General features: G+C 42.4%; 1 protein-coding gene across 1 annotated transcript; it reads left to right on the top strand.

Annotated features, from left to right (window-relative positions):
- Nucleotides 1–10,173: 10,173 nt before the first annotated feature.
- Nucleotides 10,174–19,343, top strand: LOC139751163 (arrestin homolog). The gene is made up of 6 exons (XM_071666279.1): nucleotides 10,174–10,348; nucleotides 13,036–13,402; nucleotides 14,709–15,002; nucleotides 15,747–15,890; nucleotides 17,697–17,826; nucleotides 18,018–19,343. The coding sequence occupies exons 1-6, from the start codon at nucleotides 10,240–10,242 to the stop codon at nucleotides 18,108–18,110; spliced, it is 1,137 nt and encodes a 378-aa protein (XP_071522380.1). The 5' UTR covers nucleotides 10,174–10,239; the 3' UTR covers nucleotides 18,111–19,343.
- The last annotated feature ends 1,357 nt before the right edge of the window (nucleotides 19,344–20,700 follow it).

The raw sequence follows: 20,700 nt of genomic DNA, 5'->3' as shown, positions 1-20,700 counted from the left end.
ATGTGGCCAGACCAATGCGCCCAGGAGCCGAACCGTGAACAGTGATGCTAACCACTTTATATCCCTGGACGTGAGTGTGTGTAATTACCTATTGTAACTACCTATTCGTACCGTAGGGAAAGGACTTTCACACCTGTGGGGCCCCATCTCTCGAACGATTTTTAGACTGTCAACTCAGATTCAAATAGGATGTCTGCATTAACCATATGCTCAGTCATCTTTTATTCACCCGGTCCTTTTATACTATAAAAGCACTTCTTTAATTCTATAAGGAATATTTCGTAAAAATCGTGTTATGTCCTCTGGTTGCTCTATCCCTACATCTCTCGAAGAACTTTTCACTAATTGCGTCTGCAGTTTATCTAAAAAATCTAAACGTGGTGATGAGGTGTGTGGGTATGTGTGTATGTGTTGAAGGTTAACATAATCTCTACACGAAGTTTAGGAACTGCTGTCATAAACAAGATGAAAATCAGGATGAGGAGGTATCATCTAGCAAATGTAATTCATTCATCCACTGTGAACTGAATAAAGAAGTCAGGATGACAATTGAGAGTATTATAACGTACATATTCCAAGCAAAATACAGACCATGAATACAATCAATCGTTCGGTAAAAACCACTTTATGTACTATTTTACTACTAGGGGGTATGTGATGTCCCCATGGTTGTTTAGTTTGTTTATGGATGGGGTGCCTCGGGAGGTAAATGCAAGAGTTTTGGCGAGAAGGGAGAGTATGCAGTCTGCTGGGGATGAGAAGTCCTGGTGGTTGATTCGAGTGAGAAACTACAATAGTTGGTGACTGAGTTTGAAAAAAGTGTGTGAAAGGAGAAAGTTGAGAGTAAATGTGAATAAAAGCAATGTTATTAGGTTCAGTAGGTTTGAAGGACAAGTTGGAATGCAAGTTTGAATGGAGAAAAATTGGAGGAAGTGAAGTGTTTTAGGTATCTTGGAGTGGACATATAGCAGCGAATGGAACCGTGGAAGCGGAAGTGAGTCACAGGGTGGGAGAGGGAGCGAAGGTTCTAGGAGCGATGAAGAATGTGAGAAAGGAAAGAACGATATCTCGGAAAGCAAAGATGGTTTTGTTTGAAGGAAAAGTAGTTCCAACAATATCATATGGTTGCGAGGCATGGGCTATAGATAGGTAGATAGGGTTGTACAGAGGAGGGTGGATGTGTTGGAAATGAAATGTTTGAGGGCAATATGTGGTGTGAGGTGATTTGATCGAGTAAGTAATGAAAGGATAAGAGAGATGTGTGGAAATGAAAAGAGTGTGGTCGAGAGAACAGAAGAGGGTGTGTTGAAATGGTGTGGACATATGGAGAGAATGAGAATGAGTGAGATTGACAAAGAGGATATATGGGTCATCATATGTCCTCTTTCTCAATCTTTCCTCAGAGGTGGAAGGAACAAGGAGAAGCAGGAGACCAAAATCGGGGCCTGAACATGCAAGAGGGTGAAAGGAGTGCAAGGAATAGATTGAATTGGAACGATGTGGTATACCGAGGTCGACGTGCTGTCAATGGATTGAACCAGGGCATGTGAAGCATCTGGGGTAAACCATGGAAAGTTTTGTGGAGCCTAGATGTGGAAAGGGAGTTGTGGTTTCGGTGCATTATACATGACAGCTAAAGACTGAGTGTGAACGAATGTGGCCTTTGTTGTCTTTTCCTAACGCTAACTCGCGCGCATGCGGGGGAGGGGGTTGTCATTTCATGTGTGGCGGGGTGGCGACGGTATGAATAAAGGCAGCAAGTATGAATTATGTACATGTGTAAATATGTATATGTCTGTATATATATATATATATATATATATATATATATATATATATATATATATATATATATATATATATATATATATATATATGATCCCACTTGTCCGTGATGATAGGCTGGTGAAATCGCACTTCAGTAGGATTTCATGCAATTTTGTTTAACATGTAATTTTCCTATACTTGTGGCACAACATGTTTTGTGGAGAAAATCCACCTCATCACTAGGTGCCAATACTTAAATTTATCTAAATACCAACATCACACTTGATTTCCGCCTCCAACACCAAGCTGTATAGACCAGCCACTGTCTGTTTTGTCGAGCCGTAACCATTGTGAGGGAGAGTTATTATGAGGGTCACTTGGTGGGGGTTGACCTGGGTAGATGGGTGTGTCTTGAACAAATTATTTTATGTTTTCGTGTTTTGTCAATTCTCTCATAATGATTTGGTTAATGCTTGGATAGGCTTTAAAACTGTCTGGGGACAGATTAATGTTCTTAGTATTAGCAATTAAGACAGATTCAATGACACTGCGTATGGCATAGTCAGCAGAGGGGTGTAGAATAACGGGAATTTCAGGATCTATGGCCATGGTGATCATTTTCATGACAATGTTTAGCGATCGCATTTTTGTGGTCATCCCTGCGTACTGCATGACGGTGCCAATAACACCTCTCCGTTACAGTTTTCCCCGTCTGGCCTACATGAATATCCTTTGCACGCCTTACATGGGACGGCGTAAACACTACCAACTGTTGCATGATGGTGTTATTGTACTGGGAAGCAACATTAAAAGAACTGTTTTCTAGAACATGTCTTTTGTCTTAGATAAGCTAAGTTGGGAGATTATGGCAACAGTGAACATTTAGACTTATCCATATTTGTCACATTTTTGTTACAAGAAGCATAAAATGTCTTCCTAGCTTTTCAGTAAGCTTTGTTCACAAACCAAATGGGATAATATGATTGACTAAAGATACATCTTATATGACTACATTCTTCTACCAGGCCTATGGGATCACATATATGTAGTGCTCTTAAAAACATAGACATAAGTATGAATATTTTAATAGAAGAATCATGCACTGAGAAAGCAGAGAGTGCTTGGTCTATACAGATTGGTGTTGGACGGCGGGAAGCAAGTGTGATGTTGGGATTCAAATAACTTTGTTTGTTACTGACACCTGATGATGAGGTGGAATGTCTCCACGGAACATGTCGTGCCACATGTATACAAAAATTACATGTTAAATGAAATTGTATGAACGCTTATTGAAGTGCGATTTCAACTTCATTATATATATATATATATATATATATATATATATATATATATATATATATATATATATATATATATATGTATATATATATATATGAGTGTATGTATGTGTGTGTGTGTGTGTGTGTGTGTGTGTGTGTGTGTGTGCGCGCGCGCGCGTGCGTGTGAACTAAGACCACAACATTCCCTGATCCTCCGCCACGTTAGGTTGGTACGTCTTGCCTCAGCACATGAGTCACGGCGTTGAAATTACTGCACCTAACTCCCTTGGGAGATGTTACGGTGTCGCTAGCCGCTGTAACCTGCTTTGGGAGGAGGCACTGGACGATTACGCCTCCCACGCCGCGCCCCCCTCCACCAGGCCGGTGTTGCCTTCACGAACGGATCACAAGCTTGCGCTGACGTCATCGGGAAGCTCCAGGAACGCGCGAACGCCAGCGTTAATCCGGAGGAGGAGGAGGAGGAGGAGGGGAGGTGTTGGAGGAAAATCTAAATAGAATTTATGCCGTTTTCTGTCCCACACACTATAACAACCTGTGCTGAAATATTGATGAATAAATCGCAGAGTCTTGTGGTGACTAAAGCGTTTCATTGGTGAGTCAATTATTGACTTTTGGTGACGAGATGAATCCTAGCGAACGTTATCGGTCCGATGTTGTCCAATGAGAACCGTGGCCGGGTGCGGGTAGATAATCCTCCACGTCCTGACAGTCTCAGTCCTAGGGCATCTCTGTCTCCTGTAGTGAAGTATTACGAGAGAAAATTCTAGAATGAACACCACAAAAACGAACACCTTGTGTTATCAGATAGCAGAACTGCATCCCTATATATATATATATATATATATATATATATATATATATATATATATATATGATAGGCATATGATAGAGTTGATAGAGATGCTCTGTGGAAGGTATTAAGAATATATGGTGTGGGAGGCAAGTTGTTAGAAGCAGTGAAAAGTTTTTATCGAGGATGTAAGGCATGTGTACGTGTAGGAAGAGAGGAAAGTGATTGGTTCTCAGTGAATGTAGGTTTGCGGCAGGGTGTGTGATGTCTCCATGGTTGTTTAATTTGTTTATGGATGGGGTTGTTAGGGAGGTAAATGCAAGAGTTTTGGAAAGAGGGGCAAGTATGGTCTTGATGAAGACTTTGGCAATACATGGTCGGCTGTCGCTGAAACAGCCATGTGTTGCGGATGTGTGTAGAATACTGGGAAGCTACGATTTAAGTAAAGTGTTGCTGAAGAAGAATTTGATAGTAAATGCTAATGGAGAATTATGGAACAGTAGTTTAGACTTCAGTTCAATTTGGTACATGAGTTAAATGGTGAAAAACTAGGTAGTATTAGATATTGTTGACAACAATGGTAAATGATGGTAACATGAAGCGTAATGGACATAGTTGGGCTACGAGGGCGTAAATTGGGACAAATAATGTGTGTGAAAAACATAGACATAAAGAAAATTATTTAATGAAGGAATAGTATTCCGAAAATGATGAGGTTGCTGAAGTGGTGGTTGGAGAGTTGGCGAGGAAGTGGATGTTGGGAAAATAATTTTTAGACTGAATGTGATGAGGTGGAATGTTCATCGAGAATTGTACTGTAAAAGTACATGTTAAGATTGTGATGAAGTAATTGAGTGGATTTCAAGCATATAAGGTTTATATTTGAATAGTTTGGCACATATAAATGAGTAGTAATAATATATATAAGGATATATGTGGTGTATGTGTGAGTGTGGAATGAGTGGATGCTATGGTGTGTGTGGCGCGCGCTGGTGAACAGAAAACATTCCTGACCTCGCCACGTTAGGGTACGTTGTGATGTCAGGCGTGTAAACTCCCTAATGCCTTGGGGATGTTACGGTGTGCTAGTGTAACTGTTTGGAGGAGGCTACAGGGGTTGATTCGCTCCAGCGCCACACCACCATGGCGTGTTGCTTCAGGAACGGATAAGCTTGTGCTGAGTCGTTTTGGGAGTCATGGACGCGGTAGACAGTGTTATCGGGAGGGGTGGGCGATGAGTGGTTTCTTGAACTAAATAGAATTTAGCCGGTTGTGCCCAAACTATAACAAAAATAGTGAAAATATGATGAATAAATGATGAGATATTGTGTGACTAAATTAATTGGTAGATATATATGAAATATTATTATTAGGTATGATCGAGAAGAGTTAATTAGGACAGAGATGTTTCGTCGATGTGTTGGTCAATGACAGGTGTGGCGTGCGTGTTTAATAATTCTCATGTGAGGTTGTTAGGTATGGGCATTTTGTTAGAGGAAAGTATGAACGATGTTTAGGAGTGAGCTACGGAAAGGAACACCTTGTGTTATCAGATAGCAGAACTGCATCCATTATATATATATATATAATATATATATATATTATATATATATATCTTTTCTTTCTTTCTTTCAAACTATTCGCCATTTCCCGCATTAGCGAGGTAGCGTTAAGAACAGAGGACTGGGCCTTTGAGGGAATACCCTCACCTGGCCCAATTCTCTGTTCCTTCTTTTGGAAAATTAAAAAAAAACGAGAGGGGAGGATTTCCAGCCCCCCGCTCCCTCCCCTTTTAGTCGCCTTCTACGACACGCAGGGAATACGTGGGAAGTACTCTTAATCCCCTATCCCCAGGGATATATATATATATATATATATATATATATATATATATATATATATATATCGAGGATGCAAGGCATGTGTACGAGTAGGAAGAGAGGAAAGTGATTGGTTCTCAGTGAATGTCGGTTTGCGGCAGGGGTGTGTGATGTCTCCATGGTTGTTTAATTTGTTTATGGATGGGGTTGTTAGGGAGGTGAGTGCAAGAGTTTTGGAGAGAGGGACAAGTATGCAGACTGTTGTGGATGAGAGGGCTCGGGAAGTGAGTCAGTTGTTGTTCGCTCATGATACAGCGCTGAAGGCTGATTCGGGTGAGAAATTGCAGAAGTTGGTGACTGAGTTTGGTAAAGTGTCACAGGGTGGGGGAGGGGGCTAAAGTTCTGGGAGCGTTGAAAAATGTGTGGAAGGCGAGGATATATGTGTCAGAAGTGGAAGGGACAAGGAGAACGATGAGACCAAATTAGAAATGGAAGGATAGATTGAAATAGATTCAAAGTGCACGGGGCGTGGACATGCAGGAGGGTGAAAGATGTGCACGGGGTAGAGTGAACTGGAATGATGTGGTATACAGGGGGCGACGTGCTGTCAGTAGACTGAACCAGGGCAAGAGAGTGAATAAAGCCATTTCTTCATGTGCTCCCACCTTTACTTTCCTTAACGCGGGAAACAGCGAATAGGTATGAATGGAGAGAGAGAGAGAGAGAGAGAGAGAGAGAGAGAGAGAGAGAGAGAGAGAGAGAGAGAGAGAGAGAGATACTAGAGAAGGTCTCCGGCTTCGTTCGGTTTATCCTGTTGCTATATTCTAAATAGTCAAGTATAGAGAAATCCCCTTAGACGTACAAAAGCCGTTAAGAAAGGTCTGCAGATTTTAGAATTATAAATTGTCAAATACCCAGTGTGTGTATGTGTGTGTGTGTGTGTGTGTGTGTGTGTGTGTGTGTGTGTGTGTGTGTGTGCATGTGTGTGTGCGTGTGTGTGTGTGTGTGTAGTCAAGAGATCTCTCAAACATGTTTCATCGAATGTGAATTCTAATTCTGCATTTGATCAGTTTCTTACCGATGTTCTGATCTTGTCTAACGGCCCTCTTACACTGCTCAAGCAGATTACTAATCGTAAGCTTGGCAAAGTTCATAGTAAGGGTAGATCTCTTGACTACACACACACACACACACACACACACACACACACACACACACACCAGTGGTGCGATTTTTCTTAAGTATACACTAACACAAAGTTTCGTGACTCGTGGGACATCTCAACGTGTGAGGAAAGTACAAGGAAGTCCAGGTATATATATACATGCACAATACGAAGATCAGGAGAGAAATTAATGATCAGTGAGAAATGAATGAGGGAGACGGGCGGCTACTCCCTCGTCTGACCAATGATCATTGTATTGACTGGAGTAATGCCATCTCAGTTATTAACTCTAACTCCTGTACCAGGAGATATATCCTCAGGCACTTCACCATGGTCCATACATACATTGAATATCCTTACCAACCAATCAAAGAGTTGTAACATTAATATTAGTGAAGGTCTATGCAAATTAGATAGATCTACTGTCGAGAGACTTTGCAAACAGTTCCCCTTCTTGTTCACATAATAAGTTTATGATACTCTTGTTGCCAGACTCGAACGCACCCGACCTACATTTGGGTAGTCATTCGTTTATCAGGTGTCGTCCTAGTTACGTCTCTTCGTTGTATATTACATAACTGTTATATTTCCTTCTTGTATCTCCCCTGATGTGATTATTACACGAAAGGGCACTTGGGGACATAATGTGTTTCATTTCAGTAGGTCTATATCTGAACGAACTTTTGACGCCCCTTTGTTCCTAGCTGTCATAGAGGAATATTTATATGGTTTGATGGAGAGAAGAGGTATTGAAAGCTTTGCGGACGATAAAATCCGGCAAGGCGGCGGGTTTGGATGGTATTGCAGTGGAATTTATTTAAAAAAGGGGGTGATTGTGTTGTTGATTGGTTGGTCAGGATATTCAGTATATGTATAGACCATGGTGAAGTGCCTGAGGATTGGCGGAATGATTGCATAGTGCCATTGTGCAAAGGCAAAGGGGATAAAGGTGAGTGTTCAAACTACAGAGGCATAAGTTTGTTGAGTATTCCTGGGAAAACTTTTGGGAGGGTGTTGATTGAGAGGGTTAAGGCATCTACATCGCATCAAACTGGGGAAGAGCAGTGTAGCTTTAGAAGTGGTAGAGGGTGTATGGATCAGGTGTTTGCTTTGAAGAATGTGTGTGAGAAATACTTAGAAAAATAGATGGATATGTATGTAGCATTTATGGATCTGGAGAAGGCATATTATAGGGTTGATAGAGATGCTTTGTGGAAGGTTTTAAGAGTACATGGTGTGGGAGGTAAGTTGCTAGAAGCAGTGAAAAGTTTTTGCCAAGGATGTAAGGCATGTGTACAAGTAGGAAGAGAGGAGAGTGTTTGATTCCCATAGAAAATCGGTCTGCGACAGGGGTGTGTGATGTCCCTGTGCTTGCCTTCATCCATTCCTAGCGCTGCCCCTCCCTAAAGGAAACAGCCGTCGACCTAGGTATACCGAATTGTTCCAATTCACTCTATTTCTTGCATGCCTCTCACCCTCCTGTATGTTCAGGTCCCGATCGCTCAAAATCTTTTTCACTCCATCCTTCCACCTCTAATTTGGTTTCCCACTTCTCCTTGTTCCCTCCACCTCTGACACACACACACACACACACACACACACACACACACACACACACATATATTTTTTTTTTTTTTTTGCTTTGTCGCTGTCTCCCGCGTCTTGCGAGGTAGCGCAAGGAAACATATATATATATATATATATATATATATATATATATATATATATATATATATATATATATATATATATATATACTAGCGAAAGCCAGGTATCCATGTTATTGACCATCACCAGGGGTTAACTGTGGACCGACCGCCGAAACCAAGGAATCGAACCTAAGCACTCGACCCCGGGCGGCCCGTGATATCAACGCCACCTTTCTTTCTCCACCTGCATGAGAGAGTGGCGTTGTAGTAGGCGCTCAGGAAACCATTTGGCTGAAAATACATTGATGATAGATTGCATATTTCGGGGTCATAATGGAACGTCGTATATTACTCACATTGGTTGCATTGCTGTGATATTGGGTTGACATGTATCATGTATTTCAAGTGAGAACATTAATTCATGTATACTTTCACGTTGATTGCCTTACAGTGATATGATAATTGGCACACACATAGCTATAGGAAGACAAAGTTGTTTGCTTGCTCAGCTGTGCACTTGTTCATGGATTGCTTATGCCATTCACGGTGGTGGGGTCTATGAAGGAACGGGGCATGCAGTGGGCGCTGGAATTCGCGTATGACATAACTCATCTAGAAAGTCGTTGTTCTTGATGTCAGATGGCTTCGAACAGATGGTGAAATCTCTTTTTCTGGTCTTTGTGGGTTGTCCTCAGGTTTCTCTGGGTCATGCCCTTAATCATACGTTCATCTCATTTGTCAGAAGTGAACGTGATGGCCTTGTGGTATAGACGGATGAGGTCAGAGGGCACTGTCTGATTTGGGGGCGTCTGGTTCTGCGGTATAGTCTTTCTGTATGGTTCCTTGGGTTTCATCTGTTCAGGTTCTTCCGAACAGAGGCGCAGATTTCCCTGTTTGAGTATCTATTATTGACCAGGACCTGAGTGACTCCAGGGTCCGGTTCTATAGATTGGGAGAGGACCACGGTGAGAAGTGAGATAGGGCTCTCCTCACACAGGCATTCATGGTGGAGTCCTCCTACCGCTGGGTGCACTCACTCTTGCCACTCGGACAGTGTCCAGGGTTGGTGGCTTTTGACGTCAACGGTGGTGTCGAAGTGGTAACCGGATTGCTTCATACATCCACGAAAGGAAGGGCGTCGTTGGCGCTGTTTTCTGTTGTGAGATTTAGGTCCGACTCCTCCATAAACCTCCTCCTCCCTCAACTCCTGCAGCTCCTCTATGACAGACTGTAGCAATGAGGAACAAAGGGGCGTCAAAAGTTCGTTTAGATATAGACCTACTGACACGGAGGGTGTGAGATGGTTCCGGCCATCACTTGAACACCCCTTCGTCAGGAGGAAATTACTTCCCTAGGCCCAAGCTGCTGTCTACAACCTACTGACACAGAGGGTTGTAAGATGGTTTCGGCCATCACTTGAACACCTCCACGTCAGGAGGGCAGAACGTAGGAGGTAATTTTCCTAAGAAACAGAAAAACTCTGGGGGTTAAAAACAAGGGTAGGTACGGGAGATGGAGGGCGTGGAGGTCCCTAGTAAAAGGTCAAGTTGCACGAGCCTTCCAGTTGGCGGGCTTCACCTGACCCCAGCTGACTCAGCCTCGACACTTCCGCAGTGCCTCGCCTGCGTCAGCTGCCTTCATCCTCTTAGCGCCGTCGGGCCCTACATAAGCCCGGGGTCCCTCCTGCACGCTGTCAGTCTCCGGTGCGCTCTACGTCTGCTGCGGTCAGCCCAAGACATCGGTCAAGATGGTGGTACAGTTCAAGGTGTTCAAGAAGGCGGCGCCCAACGGCAAGCTGACCATCTACCTCGGCCGGCGGGACTTCGTCGACCACGTATCCGCTGTCGATCCTGTGGGTGAGTACATGCCTGCTTATGGCCTTCTAAAGCCGCAGACTTTTTACGTTTCTCTCCAGCAAATTTCGTCAGGTTTGAAAACTTCCTTTTTTCAAACGAGTCCATTTCTCGTGGTTACTCCCTCAACCTTTGTCCTCTTCGTTCTTCTCTGAAGCATCGGACCGTAATGTTACCGTCCTGGCGTTCTTGAAATTGAGTTTAGATATGTAGATGATACGTGAGGTAGAAGAACTACGTGGGTTCATCTGACAGTGACTGGCGGCCCTAATAGGCAGACCAGACTCTTCAGAATCTCATGTTCTTAGTCTTCCATGCCTGACCACTAACACCCACAGGCTAAAGACCGTTAGAAACCCACTTATTCACAACCCTCTGTATGTGTGTGTGTGTGTGTGTGTGTGTGTGTGTGTGTGTGTGTGTGTAAATAGTCATGACAGTCTACAACCCTATGGGTATAGGAACACCTATATTACATTCACTCTAAAACACAGGTCATTTATCAGACTTGACTTGGGAACTCGAAGATACCAACGCTTTTAAACGTATTTGTAAAGGGACGGACACAGTTGAAGCATCGTCATGTATTGATTGTGGCAGCCTTTTGGAATTACCTTAGAACTCGACACTCATTACTTTGGACATAAACACTAACGCTCATATATCTAAACACTCAGCTCCGGACTCCTTTCATAGCGTTCTTGCTGCCTCAAGACTGCGTTACGATTAGGAGCACGGAAAGGAGGGACTCCCTTGGAACAAGAGCGAGAAGTTTGTCTTTTGAAGAGATTGAACAACTGTGCGTCCACTGACGATGATAGACTCTCTCCATTCTCGTCGCCATCCCGCCACACACGAAATAGCATCCCCCCCTCCAGCGAGGTAGCGCCAGGAACAGACAAAAAGGCCACATTCGTTCACACTCAGTCTCTAGCTGTCATGTGTAATGCACATTATATATATATATATATATATATATATATATATATATATATATATATATATATATATATATATATATATATCCCTGGGGATAGGGGAGAAAGAATACTTCCCACGTATTCCCTACGTGTCGTAGAAGGCGACTAAAAGGGAAGGGAGCGGGGGGCTGGAAATCCTCCCCTCTGTTTTTTTGTTTTTTTTTTCCAAAAGAAGGAACAGAGAAAGGGGCCAGGTAAGGATATTCCCTCAAAGGTCCAGTCCTCTCTTCTTAACGCTACCTTGCTAACGCGGGAAATGGCGAATAGTATGAAAGAAAAAAAAAAAAAAAAAATATATATATATATATATATATATATATATATATATATATATATATATATATATATATATATATATGTGTGTGTGTGTGTGTGTGTGTGTGTGTGTGTGTGTACATATATGCGTAAATTGATAGGATTACTGACTACGTGAGAATTTGTTGAGACCACGAATCAACTTTGGTGTGTAAGTATAATCCCGCACGACATTAGGAGTCAGATGCCAGCCACTGATCACAGTTAGTCACTTCAATCATGAACACGGACTAACTCGTATGAGGTTCTCGTTATGGAGGGGGGCGACGACCTCTGTATGGTTAACAAGTCAACAGTTCAATAATCCGTGATACTCAGTATCTACATAAGCCTTTTGCCCTCCCGATGGAGGCTCCAGTCACAGACTATAGTCCACATCAAGGCTAGGCCTTCATAGAAATATATAGAGAAGGGAAGAAGAGGAAACTAACGAAAGTACAAAAAAAAAAATTTGGAAGTGAAAAATCTGTCTTTTAAAAGAATGTGTCAGGTCATAGTCATTGGGAAAGACGTGAGAAGGTAGAGAGTTCCAAAGCTTCGACGTTTAGGGGAAAAAAACAGTTATCAAAGCGGCCCATCCTTCAGTTACCAAAGGCCACACAGTAATCATGTGACACGGCAGCTTGAATATAATCTAGCTGGTGTTAGGGGGCACACAAGCAGCCAGCTCTGGAGAGTAATACCTGTAGAAAAGGAAAAGTGAACCAACACTGCAACGTAGTTCAAGCGGGTGTGAAAGATGGGCAGAAACTGGGTCTTGAAGGCATTAAACTCAACCAGATTTCGTCTACCCTACTGATATATCCTGTCCAAGTCTGAGTTTATTGAGGAAGTTATGTCGAGACGAGATGCAGATCGAGTGAGAGAAGTGAAAGCAGAATTGAAAGATGTGGAGGAATACAGTGTTGTATCGTTAGCGTGTAGGTGCATTTAATTATTCGTGGAAGATAAGAAATCATTGATAATAATGAGAAAAAGTATAGGAGAAGGAACAGAACCTTCTGGAACACTGCTGTTAGTAGATTAAAGCGGGGAGCGGATGATTCAAGAACAGCCACGGAGATAGATCGGCCAGAGAGGAAGCTTGATATATGAGGGAGCAAAGTGAGGGAAGGAAGCCAAAAGTTAGCTTCGTTATGGATGTATATGTCTAGTGAACACGTAGTTAAAACTACCATTACACTTTCGGAAAAAAAAGAACCAATTCTGAAGTAATAATTTGGATATCCGTCTTGAACTGGAAAAACTGTGTTATGATGTTATGACGCACTCTACAGTAGCCAACACCAGAAATATATTCCTTCACTATGTGTCTTTAAGAGGTGTGTGTGTGTGTGTGTGTGTGTGTGTGTGTGTAGCCTACTCTAACCCTACTATGGGTGTTCTGCTTTACAGATGGCGTGCTGGTGCTTGACCCATCCTATCTGCAGGGTCGCAAGGTGTTCGGCCAGCTGGTCTGCAGCTTCAGATATGGCCGCGAGGAGGACGAGGTGATGGGCCTTAACTTCCAGAAAGATTTGTTCCTCGCCTCACACCAGATCTACCCTCCCGCGGCTGACGACGGCGAGCCGAGCAAGCTGCAAGAGCGCCTCATGAAGAAGTTGGGCGGGAACTCTTACCCCTTCACGTTCAAGATGCCCGAGCAGGCTCCTCCCTCAGTTACCATCCAGCCAGGGCGTGACGACGAAGGACATCCCTGCGGTGTTGAGTACTACATCAAGATCTTCGTCGGTGACAGCGAGGACGACCGCAGTCACAAGAGGTGAGGCGTTACGTCACAGTGCAAACAAACTTCTCCATTTGTTCCATATATCTTTTTTGTCATAGACACATAACAAGGTATATGGAGACTGCCTGTGTGTTTGTCTAATGAAAAGACATTTGAATTACATTTTTAATTTAGTACAAAGAAATGAACAGAGATTAGTTACTCCCTCTATATATGAATCAAATGGTAGGATTTTATTTTCCTTAAATCTGAATCGTGTAATAAGGTTTCCACATTTTCAGCTACAGTGAAAGACGCAATTCAATTTTCCTGATAAAAACGAATTCCATATTTTTTTTTTTTTCTGTAAAGAATAAACTTATACCCATAATCTAGAATCGATACCCAAAAAACGCGGACACTTCGACCTTGAAGTAAATCTACACACACTTGCTTAGATATCCTCGTACACACACACACACACACACACACACACACACACACACCTGAATTAGGATATCAAAAGTACTGGCGCCATCGAGAACTTTTCCACCCAGACTGAGAAAATTCCCTTTACAAGATCTGCTGAAAACTGATGAATTCAGTTGCTTTGCCAATGATATCTTTCTAAAGTTAGATTCGTTAAACTGGTAAAGTTATTTGCGAAAGTAAACATTTTTCCTGAGTTTTCTGTAAGCATGTTAGCCTACTATTACTTCTTGTATATATCTATTTCCCTTCAAAACTACCTAAATTATCCCTGTGCGTACATAACTCAGAACCAGGGAATAGTTACTGAATTTTGATACAAAAGAGGCGGATTTAAATGCATGGCCGTTATTTCTTCATACACCAACATTTTTTTGAAAAATTTGCCTATGTTCACAGACATTTATGTACTGCCACAAGTACACCACATCTACCACTTCTATACTTAATCAACTGTTCTGCATAGTTTCATCCATTGACAACTGTGAAATGAGCTAATTACAGAAAATATGTACTGTATTCAGTAATGCAGCTATGAAAACATAAGTTTGGCACCCGATATTATTTTTTTTTTTGTAAAATTCACCTTATCATTACATGGGTATTTTCAGTGCATAGGAAGCGATGTATCGGCATAGCTTCAGTTTAACCTAAATCAGAACGAACTTAAAAACACTAATGGACAGGAGGAAGGAAATATATCCTACTTCAATCTTGCAGCTAACCATAACACAAGATTTTTCAGCTAATGTGAAGATCATTGAAATAAAATGAAATTGCACATATAATATAATGAGTAGATGACTTACGCTTATGTACACGGGTTGGAGGAGAATACATTCAAAAACGAGAGAGTGATTCCATCTCTTAGGTCGACTGTTCAACTCAACATCCGCCGGATCCAGTTCGCTCCAAGCAAGGCAGGTCGGCAGCCGTGCACCATCGTCAGGAAGGACTTCATGCTCAGTCCAGGCGAGCTGGAGTTGGAGGCCACTCTGGACAAGCAGCTGTACTACCATAATGAGAAGATCGCCGTCAACATCACCGTCAGGAACAACAGCAACAAGACCGTCAAGAAGATCAAGGCCGCTGTCCAGCAAATGGTGGACATCTGCCTCTTCTCTGGCGGCCAGTACCGCAGCACCGTCGCCAGCGTCGAGACACAGTAAGTCCTGCCCCCACTTAGTACAGTTTATCCTTACTGTGTGACTCTCTGGGTGGTGATAAGCTACTGCCAGTGTAAGTAAAAGTAAAGTGCCAACTCTTGGAGGGCTCATTAGATCTGTCAGTAAGAACCAATGTCCGTGAACAAGGACACACCCCAGGGTTTACTGTAGCCTAGGTGCAACCTGTTTGCTGTTTAGGCCTGTCAAAACTGTGGTTTTTTTTTTTTTTTACCCCAGCAGAAGTTAGTATGCATTTATCTACAAACCAGAGAGGGGATGAACAGCTTGATGGGCCTTGCGATTGGAGATCGAATCCGGACCAGTGGATTAGTGATAAAAAAAAAAAAGGCTTACTATAACGCCTTCGAGTCGCAGGCGCAAATACTAGAACAGGCGAACTAGTGATACAAAGAGAAGACACTTTCCACATTCTGGTCATGCAGTGTTTTGACGAACTATGGGTTGAACAAAGACCTCCACAAGGAACTTACACAAACCACCATTAACGTTACTTCTATCTATCTATATACTATATATATATATATATATATATATATATATATATATATATATATATATATATATGTATATATATATATATATATATATATATATATATATATATATATATATATATATATATAAATTCAACGTTATTCATATATGTAATATATCTCCCTATTAGGGACGAAGCTCAGTATACATTCAACGTTATTCATATATGGAATATTTCTCCCCACTAGGGAGGGATGTCCAGTCAACCCTGGGTCAGCCTTGCAGAAGGTTGTCTACCTCACCCCAACCCTCAGCTCCAACATGGACCGCCGTGGCATCGCTCTCGACGGCCACCTGAAGAACATCCACACCAACCTGGCCTCCACTACACTGTGAGTTGTTTCATCCTTCGTGTGATCTTCTCCAGCTTCCTTCATTTTGTTTGCTGATTGTCTGTTAGCTTCTTTCATTCTATGCTCTGCCTCTGTTTACTTATTTTTATCCAATGCTCTGCCTTTGTTAGCTTCCTTCATCCAATGCTCTTCCTCTGTTAGCTTCCTTCATCCAGTGCTCTTCCTCTGTTAGCTTCCTTCATCCCATGCTCTGCCTTTGTTAGCTTCCCTCATCCAATGCTCTTCCTCTGTTAGCTTCCTTCATCCAGTGATCTGCCTTTGTTAACTTCCTCCTCCACTGCTCTGCCTCTGTTAGCTCCCTTGATCCTATCTCTGCCTTTGTTATCTCCCCTCATCGTATGTTTTACCTCTTTGTCTGTAGACATGTTCGTTCGTATATTCATGGTCTGCTTATCTGCATGTCTTGTATTTTCCCTCTTTGCTAGCTTCCTTCATCCAGTCTGTTGGCTACCTTCTTCATTCTGAGTTCTGCCTCGTTTCTCCCCTAGTACCAATATTACCTCCTAAATTACCTGTGTCTACTGGCAAACCTCTCCATGTAATCTCCTCTTGCCTGTCATCACTTTTATCTTATGCTTGGTCCCTTATCTATTGGCTCTCTTCATATCCAACCACTCGTGTGGCCTATCAAGGCCATGATTTGAGTTGTCTTCATTTACAGAGCTTTGAGTACCCGTATGTGGCGACCACAGTTCACCGGAGGTACAGCGTTATTAGCTTCGTTCCATCCAGTCAATCCGTTCAAATAGTGTTCGGCCTTTTAAGCAGAACGCTTTAGCTTTAGTTCCACACTTGCTTTCCTCCCTGAGATGGGAATCGCACAGGACTTTTTCCTTAAAGTCGTGGTGTTACGAAGAGTTCGCCTTCTCTGTATAGTTTACGAGACGGCTTGAGGTTTAAGATGAAAGTCTCTAGCATTGGATGTTGATGAGGTAGGTTGCCAGAATTTCAAAACAAATGTGACTCTAGGAAGAATATAGAGAGTCATTTGTAAAACGGAGAAATGTGGGGAATAACTTTTCAAACTTTGGCGCAAGTTTGGTAAGGGTTGAGGAACGTTTCAGACTTTGGCGCAAGTTTGGTAATGGTTGAGGGACTTTTCAGACTTTGGCGCTAGTTTGGTAAAGGTTGAGGAACATTCTTAAAAGAAAATTTTGTGGCAGTATCAAGGTGAGGTGCCTTAAACCAGTAGTACTCTCAGGGGCATTTGATGGTTTCAAGGTGTTGGAGGATAAGGTTGTAGGTGAATCGCGATCCCAGTACACAGACTTCTGCGAAAGAAACTTTTAATGTTAACCTGGAGTTAGACTGCAGAGAATCTCAGTAGATTACGAAAATATCACAAGATTACAACCAAAGATTATTATGTTCAATCTGTAGTCCATAAAGTGTTGTTAGCAAACACTAGGAAATGGAGAGCAGTTCATTACTTTCCAAGACGGGTTATCGAACGCTGTGCTAAACTGCCTACTGTGTCATACCAAAAACACTTTAGATTCATTCAAGAGGCTGGACGATTGTTTCCATTTGGTAAGTTCATTGAGCTTGATATACTTACAGATCCTGAGTTCTTGCATTACCTGCCTTCGTGACGAACCATCAGGTCTGTTTCATGTTTGCTTTACTTTCTCTTCTTTCAGGTCTTTGTACAGTAGGTTTTGCTCCCTGTATAAGCCAGAGGTGTTAAGATGCTACAGTGATATCATTTTTCATCTTACCAGTTTCTAAGTAAATGTCTCCATACACGACACATGGCTAATCGCATTTTCGTTCGTCCTCCGATAGCTTGGCCAACCCCGAGTCCCGGGATATGTTCGGGATGGTCATCTCTTACACGGTCAAGGTCAAGCTGTACCTGGGAGCCATGGGAGGAGAAGTCACTGCAGAGCTGCCCTTCGTCCTCATGCACCCCAAGGTAGGTCAAACCACCCCAACCCCTCTGTGAGCCGTGGATGACAGGGCTCAGGTATGTTGCAGGCCAGTTGGCATATTTATCTTATCTTAAGAAAGATAATTCAACACATATTGGTTAGAAAGTGTACTTATATTTATCACACGATCGTGTGTCTAAAATTAGGCCTCATCCCTGCCTTTTACTCCCAACAGCCCGACCTCCGTCGCCTGATGCGTGCCGACAGCCAGGCACAGGTCGAAGCCTTCCGCTCCGAGAGTATCGGCCAGTCTGTTGACATGGACTAGGCTTCAGGAGCTCCAAAGTGGCGGCAACGGACGGCCTAGCTTGGCCGTTCAAGGATAAACGAACAAAAAAAAAAGTTCCCGTTCTTCTCCAGGGAGCGTTCTTTGAATCACCGGTTTGACTCCTGACAATGCCGTCCATTTCTGGTGTTTGTGGAGAATTTATGGATCATTCTCGCGCGCATTTGCTGGACGGCTAGGACACAAGCGCGCCCGACCATCGACTAAGCACCAAGCAAGACCGAGAAGAAGCATTCGAGTTTCATAACTTTTTCTATGACTTCTAAGGCCTCCGTCCGCCAACTCGTTCCCTTAAATAATTAGAACAGTAAAAGAAAACTAAAAAAAAAAAGAACGCGAATGAATGTGAATTAAGGTGGGCTTGGGGTAGTAAAATTATAGTCTCCAAATATTCTAATCTGTAGAGAATCATAGGGTAATGTATAGTTTGTAGTAAACTCACTATATTCTACCTTATTTAGCAAATACCTACTAATCCCTTAAAGATATGGAACGTTCAACCAACCTAATAATCAAGTAGATCAATGTGTATTTCTTTTTCTTTGCGGGAAATGAAGATTGGAAGAAAAAAAAAAGCGGCATCTGGCAACCAAGCAATGGGACGTTCGCGTATTAATTTTTTTCTGTGATATTAAAACTAGATAGATTGTGCAGCCATAAGGACTACTGTGGTGTGTGAGGGAGAGCAGAAGTGGACTCTGTCTCCCTCTGGTGTAAGAGACCATTGATTTAAAAATAAACCCGGCCATATAGACCATTGAAATAAACCTCTATTATAGAGACCACTGGCCATTAAGAGACCATTGATACAAACAACCTCGGCGATATATGGACCATTGATACAATAACCTTTTGGCAATAGACCATTGATAAAACACAAGCTCAGGTGAATTAGATAGTGCTCGTCTGATTATGCAGTGTAGTGAAATTCGTTTGGAAAAGTCCAGAGAAAAAAAAAGGAAAAATGCCATCACATAAGGTGTAACTGGACGGTTATAAAGTTCGATAAGAAGGAAGAAATTATATGAACACTTGTCAGTTATGACTGATAGTCTGTCTAGTGGTGTGTACTAGGTGTTTTGTTGCATCCATTCCATCATCCTTGTCTGGTTAATAGTTATAATTCCGTTCTCCACAGGATTTTTATTGCACTGGATTGTAAACATTGGCATTTATGAAATTTCAGGTGAAGAAATAAAATTGGTCAATTGGCAACTGTATATCTCAATCGTTCCTCTTTTGTTTACATGTATAGTTTTCATGTTTCCCATCTTGTTATTGTATATAGTGACCGACTTGGTGTGAGGGTAAAACTCAAAAACGCCCCACTCAAGGCCATCTCATATACAAGTCAAATACATAGAAAATAAATGAAAAAAATATCATTCATCGCTCTGCAGGTGTTTAGTAGACCTTACTGCTAGAGGTGGAAAGGTTAGAGAGTGAAAGACCAGTGAAGGAAGTAACTTCCACTGCTCCGCTGTTAGAGAGAAGGTATCATAACGGTCGATCCTCATGTTGTTGATCTCCATACAACCTACTGGAAGCAGCATTCAGAGGTGTGTCACAGCCAAATCTGGGTGACAGGGACACGTGCAGTACAACTCACTGGAGCCAGTAACCAAAAGAACGCCCGTAAGCCAGGGAGAGGGCGAGAAGATCACAGCGGACAGAAGGAAGCGTTGGAAGGAGGTGAGAGCTAATGAGACAGAGGGCATTTGATTCCACTCTAGCCTAGGAAGAAGTGGAGGACGAGTCATCCAGATCTGTAAGTACTATTCTATGCTATATATATAAAACATATGCTCACTAGAAAAGTGATTGCAGCACCTATACAACACCCCCAGCTTTCGGGGAGGAGATTTTGATACACTGATTATGTGAGATTTCTATGACTGAGCAAAGGATATAGTTCTGCCCAGCACGCATATATATTATCATAGGACTGATACTATTGTCTTTAAACGGTAGGGAACGAGCAAAGTTCAGACATTTGGCAAATAATGCGTTTTGGCATTTTTTAACTGAACTAGGTTAGGGCTTTCTCCTTCCAAAGTGCTGTACAGGACTGAATTAAGAGATAAGACATTTTCCGTGCGAGAAGAAACGAATGTAGATTAAAAAGAGGAGGGACAGTGAGCGTAAGAGTGAACGGCGTTAGAGGCTGAAGAGCGACCATCTTTGGAGAGACGAAAGAGAGCGAGGGATGAGATTAAACCCTGAGGAACACCGCTGTTGGTAAAGTGAGGGAGACGTCGCTTCCTCAGTGACTACCGCAAATAGTCCAGCCAAAAAGGCAGCTACGTATGCATTAGAGAATACAGAGAAGCCAAAGGACGTATGGGAAACAAAGGCATGGAACACTCTGTCAAATGCTTGGAGGTGTTGAGGGTTGCTGCTGAAGATTCTCCACATTCCCCGAGAGAGACGTACCAGAGGTGAGTCGCATAGGAAAGATCACCAGTACACCCTTGTGCCATGCAGCCACACTGGTGTTCTGAGCGTAGGGAATGGACTTCAGAGTGTTTAAGAAAGTGAAAAATTGAGAGTTTCAAAGAATCTGGAGGCAGCA

The sequence above is a fragment of the Panulirus ornatus genome, chromosome 1 (genome assembly GCF_036320965.1).
Source record: "Panulirus ornatus isolate Po-2019 chromosome 1, ASM3632096v1, whole genome shotgun sequence".
In the NCBI taxonomy this organism is placed as follows: Eukaryota; Metazoa; Arthropoda; class Malacostraca; order Decapoda; family Palinuridae; genus Panulirus; species Panulirus ornatus.
The sequence above is the reverse complement of the archived record's forward strand: the minus strand, read 5'-3'. Positions and strand labels throughout refer to the sequence as shown.

Bases quoted from the DNA above. Each gene is read 5' to 3' on its own strand.
- LOC139751163 (XM_071666279.1), top strand. From the start codon at position 10,240: ATGGTGGTACAGTTCAAGGTGTTCAAGAAGGCGGCGCCCAACGGCAAG. The intron at 15,891-17,696 runs GTGAGTTGTTTC...GTCCTCCGATAG, and splicing joins AACCTGGCCTCCACTACACT to CTTGGCCAACCCCGAGTCCC. The intron at 17,827-18,017 runs GTAGGTCAAACC...TACTCCCAACAG, and splicing joins TCGTCCTCATGCACCCCAAG to CCCGACCTCCGTCGCCTGAT.